Source organism: Hippopotamus amphibius, chromosome 1, assembly GCF_030028045.1.
Source record: "Hippopotamus amphibius kiboko isolate mHipAmp2 chromosome 1, mHipAmp2.hap2, whole genome shotgun sequence".
In the NCBI taxonomy this organism is placed as follows: domain Eukaryota; kingdom Metazoa; phylum Chordata; class Mammalia; order Artiodactyla; family Hippopotamidae; genus Hippopotamus; species Hippopotamus amphibius.
The window spans coordinates 8256392-8266319 of NC_080186.1; the positions used below are offsets into that span (position 1 = coordinate 8256392).

Below are 9928 nucleotides of genomic sequence, written 5' to 3' on the forward strand. Positions count from 1 at the left end.
TAATTTTAAACACAGCAATAGATAATAATAACGGGAAACAGCAAATCTCAGAAGGCTGAAGGAAGATAATATCCAACATATTTCTATCCTCATCCAAATTCTGTACCCATCAAGTCAGCATGAAGATGGAATCAAGAGTTTCACGTATGTCAGATTTTTTAAAAAACTTTCATCCACTGTCTCCTTTCTCAGAAAGCTCCTCTAGGATATGTTCCACCAAAACGAGGGGGTAAACCAAGAAACAGATGTGGGGTCCAGGAGACAAGAGTCCCAACAGGGAATTCCATTTGGGGTAGTCAGGAGGCTCGGAACAGATTCTTTAGGAAGAGGAAAATGATAGGACACCTGTAGAGTCCAAAGATCCTCAAAAAATTTTTTTTCAATAGCTATTTTTCCTAAATGAAAGTGTATTATACATTATGGTACAACTCATAATAAAGAAATGCATAGTATGTAAATTGATTTCTTATTACTAAACATTCCATTAAATATAATCATGAATTATAATTATAATGAGGCTAAGTAAAATACTTAGAATCTCACAATAAAAAAAAAAACCTCATGAGCGTATTGACCAGAAGCTCAGGAAGTGTGTTGAATTCAAAGATCTTAAGAGCTTTAGAGACTTGGTTAAAAAGTTTGGGGCTAAATTAGTGATACATTTATTGAAAATTAAGCAAATGGAAAAAGCCTCCAGGGAAAACAAGAAGCTGTACCAAAGCTAAAAAGTTATTTTCTCGGAGTCTCAGCTGTGAACGGTATTTGCATAGTTGTAATGGTGCAAACACTGAATGCTGAGCCCACCAAGATTATCGTTTAATTGTTCAGAGTGTGGTGGGGGCAGGGAAGCAAGGAGCTAAATCCTCACCTTCCCTAGCGGGAAATCCACAGATTATGACAAACACTGACAAGTCGAGAAGTAGTGATACCAGCATATTGTTTACACACATGACGGTAATACTAAAATAATCAGCTGAAAGAGGTAAGCGTGGCTGCCTCCGGGGAGACCAGTAGGTACAGCAGGGCTGCTAATGTTCTCCTAACAATGCACGTGGGAACTATCTGAATCCTTAAACCTGGGTCAGGGATCATTTTAATACCTGAACTTCGGAACTCTAGATAGGATTGATTTTATTCTCCAGGCCACAGACTGGTCCTGTTTGCGGCCCTCTTCTGGATTTCTGGGACTTTGGAGGACTCAGGTCACGTCCCCACCAAACACCTGCTTCTGCGGATCGGTCTCTGTCCACATCACGTCCACCCAGCTGTGGGGTTCAGTGCTTGTCTTCAACGCCCACCTCTTCCAGGTACGTGCGTACATGCGTGCAGACGTCACTAAAAGTTGGGGAAGTGGAGGCATTTACACTGCAGACACCTTCTAGTCCAGGTCAGGCATTCTTGCAGCTATTTCTGCAACCTGGGCCCTCTCTTCCTCTACCCTGAGAAGAAATCCTGATTTCCACCAGCTCAGAGAGAACCGTGTGACACATGTCCCTTACTGAAGCCTTTTAACAGGTGAGGACCACTACTCCCGTTTTACAGATGGGGTAACTGAGTCAAGAGTTGAGTAGCTCCAGTCACAGAGTTTGTGTGACCCAGGTCCAGTCCCCCCAGAGCTGGAACCCCCCTTCCCTGCCCACCTTCATCCCCTGGGTCATCCTCCTGGGGCTTGGTCAATAAGACAGGCCGTGGGCAGGAGGGCCGCGGAGAGTGGAGGTCCGGGCAGATGCCCCTGCTGCGAGCCCCAGGGTGCTCGGGCTGAGCTGCAGATGACAGAGTGGCTCCTGGGAGGCCAGCTGCCTGGTATGGCCTCAGGCATGTCACCTCATCTTGCATGGAGTTAACAGTGTCTTCCTTCCTTCCTTAATTGCCAAGGTTAAAGGAATTAAAGCAGGTGACAGGACAGGTGCTCTGTAACTGGCCGCCACTAGCCTTCCTTTGCCTGGTACTTGCTTGTAGCCCAGACAAGTCCTGACTCTGCCGGGCCTCCTCGGGACGGGGGTACCCGGGGTGAAACAGAGAGGTTAGCTTGGGATCGGACTTGCTGACCAGGGATGAACATCAAAAGGTGCTCACAGTCCAGAGACTTCATGAGGGTTGAGTATGGGAAGTCCAGGGAGGGCAGGTGACTGACCTGAGGCCACTCAAGAAGTTGGTGGCACAGCTGGACCCCTGTGCCCACCCCCATTATGACTGCAGTCTCAGCCCCTGCTGAGTGGGGAGTCCAAGGTGGGTGCCCAGGGTAGGAGTGGGGTTGGGAGTATTCTCAAACCACTACCAGGCTGGAACCACTCCCTTGTCCCCTCACCCCCCTTAACACATTCCCTGGCCACGCCCCTGCCACGGGCAGATGTGGGGCGGAGCCTGGTGACATCAGCTTTTGCAAGGAGCAGGGACCTTCCCTGCCAATCCCCTGAGTCAGGAGTGAGCTAGAGGACCCCTCCCCCAATCTGTGCCCTGTTGTGGTGGCTCCTGTCCCACCACCAGAGCCTCAGTCCCGGCAGTCAGGAGGGCTGGGGCGTCTGCAGGTTCAGCACCTTGGAGAGGGGATGGTCCTGTGCCCACGGAGTTCTCATACGGCCGCCCACGCCTGCTTTCTCAACCTCTCAGCACTGGGGGAAGCTTCTAGGAACTTACCAGAGGACAGGCTCATGAGGGGAGCAGGCAGGATTTTAACCCTGGTCTGACATCTGAGCCAAGTTCAAGGCACCTGATGTGCAGGCCCAAGGAACTAGCCTTCAACCATGCTCCAGACAACTGCCTCTGGGGTCACCTCCAGCATCTACCCCAAGATGGGACCTGGTCCAAATTCTTCTGAGACCCCTGCTGGGCAGCCCCAAGAGAAAGCAAAGCCCTAGATTTTGATAATACCCCAGCCCGGGCCCCACAGGCCCATCACCACCAACCTTGTGTGGAGCTTGGTGAAGGAATGACTCAGGACAGACTTGGGTCCAGTTTGATGACTGTTGCGTCCCTGGGTACCACAGAGCTCAAGGGGCCAGTCCGAGGTTACACAGGGAGGCAGGCTTGCCGACTCCTGCAGCTCACACGGGGACGTGGGACCGCGGGGCTGGCTCAGGGTCTGGCACACAGGGGACCCTTTAATGGCTGATGCAGCCCCTGCCCGGGCCCATTCGAAGTCCAGGGACACACGATTCAGAACTTTGTTATAAATACACGTGTTTGGTGAGTGAGGGGCGGCAGAAGGTGGGGATGTTGCTGTACACAGCTGGTATAGGCTTGGAGGCTGAACGCCACACACAGGAAGACAGACAGTCCGCCCAGCAGGGCCGGCCAGGCAGCGTTCTGGGGCCTGTAACACTCAGCTGGTGGGCGAGCCAGCGGGGGGTCTTGTCCAAGGCTGGCGGGGCCCAGGCGCCCCGGAGGCTCCCTGGCCGAGGTCCTGGGCAGCATGGGCAGCGGCACCTGGGCTCAGCTCACATCATTCAGGGCCTGGTGGGACACGAGGCCTAGTCAGGAGGACGCTGGGGGCGTGGGGGTGGAGGACAGGCAAGGCGGCCCCTCGGAGCCCTGGGCCCCCCTGCCCTGCAGGTAGCTCACCTTCCGGGCAAACTCAGGCAGGATGAAGGCTGCCTGGTGCACGTTGGAGTTGTAGTATTTCAGCTGCATCTCTTCCACTTGCTTCTGTGTCAGCTGCTGCACGGGTTCCCGGAAGTTGGTGCTCTGGGGACAGGGCGGGCCTCAGGGGAGTGCTCTCCATGCCCGCCTGCCCCCGCTCCCACCCCCAGGACGGCCCGAAGCTCACTGGGTTTTTGCTGCACAGCATGAAGCCAATCTGGCCACTGGGGTAGGTGGGGATGGTGCAGTAGGCGTAGTCCACTACGGGAAAGAGCGACTTGCAGAAGTGCCGCATCTCCTTGATGAGGTCCAGGTGCAGCCACTGGCACTCACCTGGGGGCCGGTGAGGCAGCATCAGCACCCAGCAGGCGCCCCCTGCTCCCACCCCAGTCAGCCCCCTCCTGCTGGGAGGCCCGCTCACCCTGGCAGCAGAGGATGCCGTCCTCCTTGAGGGCGGTCTTCATGAGCTGGTAGTAGGACTCCTTGAACAGACTCTCCGCAGGGCCTGCGGGGAGAGGGGGATGAGGGACAACGAAGGCTCCGGCTGAGACTGCCTGAGCCCGGCTCTGGGGGCGGCGAGGGCCACGGTCACCAACCGCACAGACCCCCACAGCTGCCCAGGGCAGAACTGAGAACTGAAGCCAGGTCTGCGCAGTTCAGAAACGGGCCACGAAGGGAGTGCTTTTGAGGGGTGCGGGGACCCAGTGCCCCAGCAGGAGGTGCTCCACATCTGAATCCCACTTCTGGGAGATTCCCATCGGCCCTGCATCAGGAGAATCTCCACCCAGAGCCTTGGTTTAAGACTAGATCCCTACACACACCCTGATGCTGGCCTGTCGAGAGCAGAGAGGAGGGTGAAGAGGAAACTGGGGACTCAGTGGCCCAGGCTGGAGCCCCCACTCTCCTCCTGGTCCTCAACCAACTTGTGAACTTTGCGCAACAGCCCAGTCTCCCTACTCTGTTGAGCCACGGTTGAGGGGGAGGTGACAACTTAGAAGGGAAAAGAGCTGCACTAGTTCTAGGAGCCCCCTGTGTCCTCTACACTGCAAATCAGGCTTGGGACACAGCCCCTCTGGTGGCTGCCAGAGGCCCCTGGCCATCCCTTGCTTACCCATGGGGTCTGAGGAGTCAGTGATGATGACGTCAAAGGCGTCCTGGTTCTGTTTCATGAACTCAAAACCATCACCCACGTGTAGGGTCAGCTTTGAGCTAGAGTAGCCAATGGCCATGCCCGGCAGGAACTTCTTAGAGACTTGAATGACGTCCTGGGGAGAGGACAGGAGGGAACAGTTGGGCCACGGGGGTTGGGGGCCCTGGAGCCAGACAGAGCTGCATAGGACCCCCTCTCACAGCCTGGCCAACCTTGGACAAGCCATTCCCTTTGTGGGAATGAGAGCAGTCTGGTACCTCCCTGCAACTTCTCAGTGGGCTGGCTCCCACCTGCAGCTCGGCCCACACCTCTACCACCCCTGCTCCCTCTCCCCAGACCCAACCACCCCAGCTGAGTGGCTTTCTTGCTATTTCAGAGGGCTGGAATTCCAGCCTTCATCGGGAAAGCCATCCCTGCCTTCACGTGGCTAGCTGTTTATCATTCAGACCTCAGCTCCAAACCGCTCCCTAGGGGCCTGCCTCACCACTCTGCCTTATCTCACACACCTTTATCAGATAACCTACTGATTTCTCCTCCTAACTAGAATTCCAGCTCCAAGGAGGCAGGGACTGAACCCAGAGCCTAGATGCTCACTAAAGCACGCTGCTGTAAAGGGCAGGTGCACGAGTGGTTGGAATCCCCTGGGACTTCTATGAAGCATAAGCACTCAGTCTTACTAAGAACTGACACCGGCGGCACACCCACCGTGTGCCTGGTGCTTTAGTATCTGGTTTTCCTACTGAATCCTCCAACGTGCTCTTGAGACTGAGAAACAAGGCCTAGAAAGGTTAAGCCGCTTGCCCAAGGGTAAACAGCCAGTTCAGGGCAAACTGGGACTTGAATTCAGACCCCGCCCGGCTCTCTGCACGCACCTCGTCAATCTCGCACTGGACCACCGACTCCACGGAGGCATGCTTGACCACCTCCCGCAGGACACCCCCATCCCCGCCTCCGATGATCAGCACCTGCCAGGGGAGGAAGAGTCAGCCAGGAGTGGGGCCCTGGGCACCAGCCCCACCAAACAGGCTCCAGCAGGACGCAGCGGCCAGCCTCCGTGCCTCCCAAACTGCACTGAGCAGACAGAACCATCTGGAACAATTTCTCCGCTCCTCTGTTCCACAGACCTCGTTACTTCGCTTTCTACTCTTAGAAAAGCTTTCCTGCCCCAGGAACGTGGCACGATGTGTCCCCTTTTCTTGGAAACTCCCTCCAGGGCTGCTCCTTCTCAAGCTTCAGGCCTCAGTGAGGGCTGTCAGCCCCCACTCCTTGTAAAATTGGCGGCTCCCCCCACTAGCCCCCTCATCCTTGCTAGCACTTTCTCTGACAACCGTTGGGAAGCACCTGAGCTGAGCACTGGGCACAGCTGGGGCCCCCAGCACTGTTCTGTGGGGCCTATCACTGGGCTCAGGGCTGGATCTGGGTGGGATGGGAGTACCTTGCGTGGGTTCGGGTGGCTGTAGAGGGGCAGGTTGGCGATCATCTCCTGGTAGGAAAACTCATCCCTCTCTGTGCACTGGATGACGCCGTCCAACACCAGCACGTTACCGTAGCTCTTGCTGCGGGTGGGAGTGACAGTCAGGGACCTGGGTTCCCCGGGAAGGGGGCAACGTGCCCCGACTCGCCCTGGATGAGAAGAATCTCCCCCAACCTGCCGAGGGGCTCCAAGGGTGAGTCCTAAGGGGTGACACGTGGCGAGGATCGGCGGGCAGGCCCGCTAGGTGGAGGCTGGACGCGGGGTCCCGGCTCTGACGTGTCCGGGACTGACACGTGGAGCTCGGCGCAGACTCGGGCTCCCTCCCTGCCTTACAGGACCGCCCGCAACGCCGGCCCCCCAGCCCAGGGAGACGGGATGCAAGGTGGGGAGGGGGCCGAGGGGAGAGACGGGCCTAGTTCACGAGAACTTCTGACAGTTTTGCGGGGAGAGGAGCGGGCAGAGACGGTCGGGGGCGTCCGGAGGTAAAGGGCGCACGACAGGGGTCGGGCAGGATGAGGGGCGGGCTGGGCCGAGACCGGGCCAGGAGTCCCGGCGGGCGGCGTGGGGCTGGGCAGCGGCAGCCGGCGGTCCGGGCTGAGAGCCGCGGCGGGGGCTCGGGGGCTGGGGGGCCGGGCGGGCGGCGGTACCTGCGGAAGACGAGGATATCCTGGTACCGCGAGCGTTGATGGTGGAGCAGCTGCTCCACCTGCAGAGACAGGGCCTGGCCGGGCCACAGGCTGCACGTCTCGCGGAACCAGCCCTCGCGGATGGCAGCGGCGCCGGAGGCGGCGGGGCCGTCGAGGCCGGGCTCCATGGCGCGAGGGAGGGCGGGCGGCGCGGGGCGCGGGCCCGGGACTGCAGGCCGCGCGGAGCCGCAGCACAACGGGACCAGCTCCGCCCGGCCGCCCGCGCCGCAACCTAACCCTGCCGGCGGGGCGGGGCCTGTTGCCAGGGGCGGGCCCCCAGCCCTCCAGTGGCGGCGAGCGCGCCCGGCCGCCCGGCGGCCCCGCCCCGCCGGCGCTCCGCGCGCGCTCATTGGCTGCCTGCGGGAGAGCAGCGCCGGCTGGCTGCAGCCGGCTGTCCGTCGGCGGCAGCAGGGTAGGGCGGCCCGCGTCCCGGGGCCACGTGGGGCCAGGGTTGGGGAGGCGCCGACGGGCGCGGAGAGGGAGCGAGGGGCGCCCGGCTCCGGAGGGGAAGCCGGAGCTGACCTCTTGGGCTCGGCGCGGAGTGTGTGAGCGCCGGGACGCGCGCACCGCCGGCGGGGACCCTCGGGCTGGCGACGCGGGAGTGGGCGGCTGCGCTGCCGCGCGAAGTTACGTTCGTGGCGCTGGAGCGATGGAGCAGGATGTCTCTCTCACCGCGTCCCGGGATTTGGCTCCCTGTTGGACTTCAGGGGTGTGTGTGGTTTGTCGGGGGCAGAACGAGGGTTTTATTTACTTGAGAAGGACCGTCACGGCCCCACGACTTAAGCTCGATGTGGCCACTTTCCCTTAGATTCTCTGATCCGTGAGCGTACGGCTGCCGAATGAGAAAGAGTTCTCTTCTTAACGAGTTTCTAAATTTACCAGCAGTGTCCCGGAAGAGGCCAATACATGCATATTCAGCACCAGAAAAGACTGGCACACTGGGCCTCTCTCCTTGAAGGGTGGGTGGGTGGGAACGTGCTTTGTGTTTTTATGAAAATGTCAAGGAACTTCTCTGAATCACATTAAGCATGCTAATTACCAAATATTAAATGCTAATTGCTCTACATGCCTATTTCTTCGCATGCCAGGGAAAGGAGATGAAATTGGTGTAAGCCACCGGTGACATAATTATAACAGGGGTGTTTTTTGCAGCCTCCACTTGGAGGTAGGAAGCCTGTATCCTTAACCCCAGATGAAAAACACGCTGGTGTTTATCAGTTAGTGCAAGCCTCAAGCCTCACAGCAATGAGCCTTGGTTGAGTTGAACTCCTTTTAAAGGGCAATTGAGCCAAGCAGTAAAAGAGTTGCTAGGAGATGGCTCCCGTGGAACTGTTACCCGACCCAGGGTCAGGATCACACCAGCAGATGAGAGCAGTCAACCAGTATGTCAGTTACTATAGGCTTGATTGGGTTCAGCCGTGTACTTGGGTCATAGTGTTCATATCAAGACATTTATTAAGGAAAAAAAATAGAAAAGACATTTATGTCTCTGAGTTGTGACAGCCTGCTCACTTCTGGGTACCCTGAGCCCAGACTGTAAGCTCCATGAGACTAGAGATGGTACCTTTAGCTGGCAGCAGTGGTAACAGGCTGGGTGAACATGGGAGGCCAGGATGGGGGTCCAGGCACCCAGTGGAGTCAGCTGTCTTGGCTTTCTTTCCGGCACTGCACAGCCAGCCCAGATGGGGGCCCTGGCATTCCTGGGGCACTGCATGGGGGTGGGGGTGGGGGTGGGGCAGTGGAAGATCAAGTCTATCCCATCCCTCCTGCTGCTCCAGCGTGTGCATCCTCAAATGGCACCCTTGGCGTTCCTATGGAGGAGGTAAAGCTGTGGTCTTGGCTTCAAGCATCAACAGCAAACGGGACCTCTGGGCTGGTATGCATAGCAGTAGCGCAAACCTTTCTCGTTCAAAGTAAACGGCCCTGAGTACATTTCAAGCAGAAAAGTCCCCAGATGTACAGGACCATGAGCCCAGAAATGTCACCCAACTTCAGATCACAAGGAGGAAAAACTGTGGTATTGCCATTAGTAGCCATTGTTTATACGGCCCAGTTAAATCTACAACTGATAAGGAAAATCAGGATGGAGAAAACCGAGGTATCGTATGAAATGTTTCCCCAAATTCAGACCAATATGCGTTTACAATTCAGTTGTAAAGCCTTACTGTCCAGTGGGTCAGCTGTCCCAACCTCCTGAAGGGTAGATAGTTTGTAAGAGGACAGGAGGTGGGTGAACAGCCAGCGTCCAAGGCAGTGGGGCTGCCACAGGGCAGGAATGCGTTTCCGTCATTGATTAGCACTTGGAGTCATTTTTGAAGCACTGTGTTCAGCCAGGTAGACAGCTGTGATTATGAGTGGGAATGAATTTGGCCAGTATGTGGTGTTACTTGGTTGAGAATGCTTATGGCAAGCTTCCTAAAGGACCACAAACAGCAGTGTACCTCCTTGAGCAAAGAGCCATTTTGCTCTTAAATTCTCTGCCTCCAACCCCTGGCCCTGCCAGATGGTCTTCCAGCAGCACAGGTCCATCACAGCCTCCACGGTTCAGAATCACCAAGCAGTTCCTGACTCACTGATATGCACCCCTCCATACACTGGTGTATCCCCCCTGGTCCTTGGGAATCCAAGCCATTTCCCCATGACTTGAAGCTTCAGGGAAACAGGACTACAGCTGTTCTCCAAACCCCCAAGGCTCTTGGCTCTATCTCATGGCTCAGTGGTCATGGACTTTGGGGTTCCATGGACTAGAAAATTTCAAAAACACATTTGGGTGCTGATGTCAGGTTGCCAAGTTTTTCTTTTGCAGGACGACACTTAAAAAAAGTCTACTCCTATGGTTTATGGTCTCCATCTTATTAAAAAACAAAAACAGACAAAACAAGGATAACTTCCAAATATAGGACAAGGAATCATTTTACTGCTGTAAGAAACTTAATACATTGTCTCCATTATTCATTTCACCTCGGACCAGTGCTAAGCCCACGAAACAAGGTCCAGGGCCCACTGCCTTGCTTGCAGCACGTGGTCCTCAAACTTAAG

General features: G+C 56.4%; 1 protein-coding gene across 1 annotated transcript; it reads right to left on the reverse strand.

The window, feature by feature from the left end:
• Positions 1-2891: 2891 nt before the first annotated feature.
• Positions 2892-7124, reverse strand: SRM (spermidine synthase). The gene is made up of 8 exons (XM_057746517.1): positions 6851-7124; positions 6165-6285; positions 5602-5694; positions 4691-4844; positions 4001-4084; positions 3767-3912; positions 3562-3684; positions 2892-3453 (listed from the first exon to the last, which is right to left on the reverse strand). The coding sequence occupies exons 1-8, from the start codon at positions 7015-7017 to the stop codon at positions 3433-3435; spliced, it is 909 nt and encodes a 302-aa protein (XP_057602500.1). The 5' UTR covers positions 7018-7124; the 3' UTR covers positions 2892-3432.
• Positions 7125-9928: the final 2804 nt, after the last annotated feature.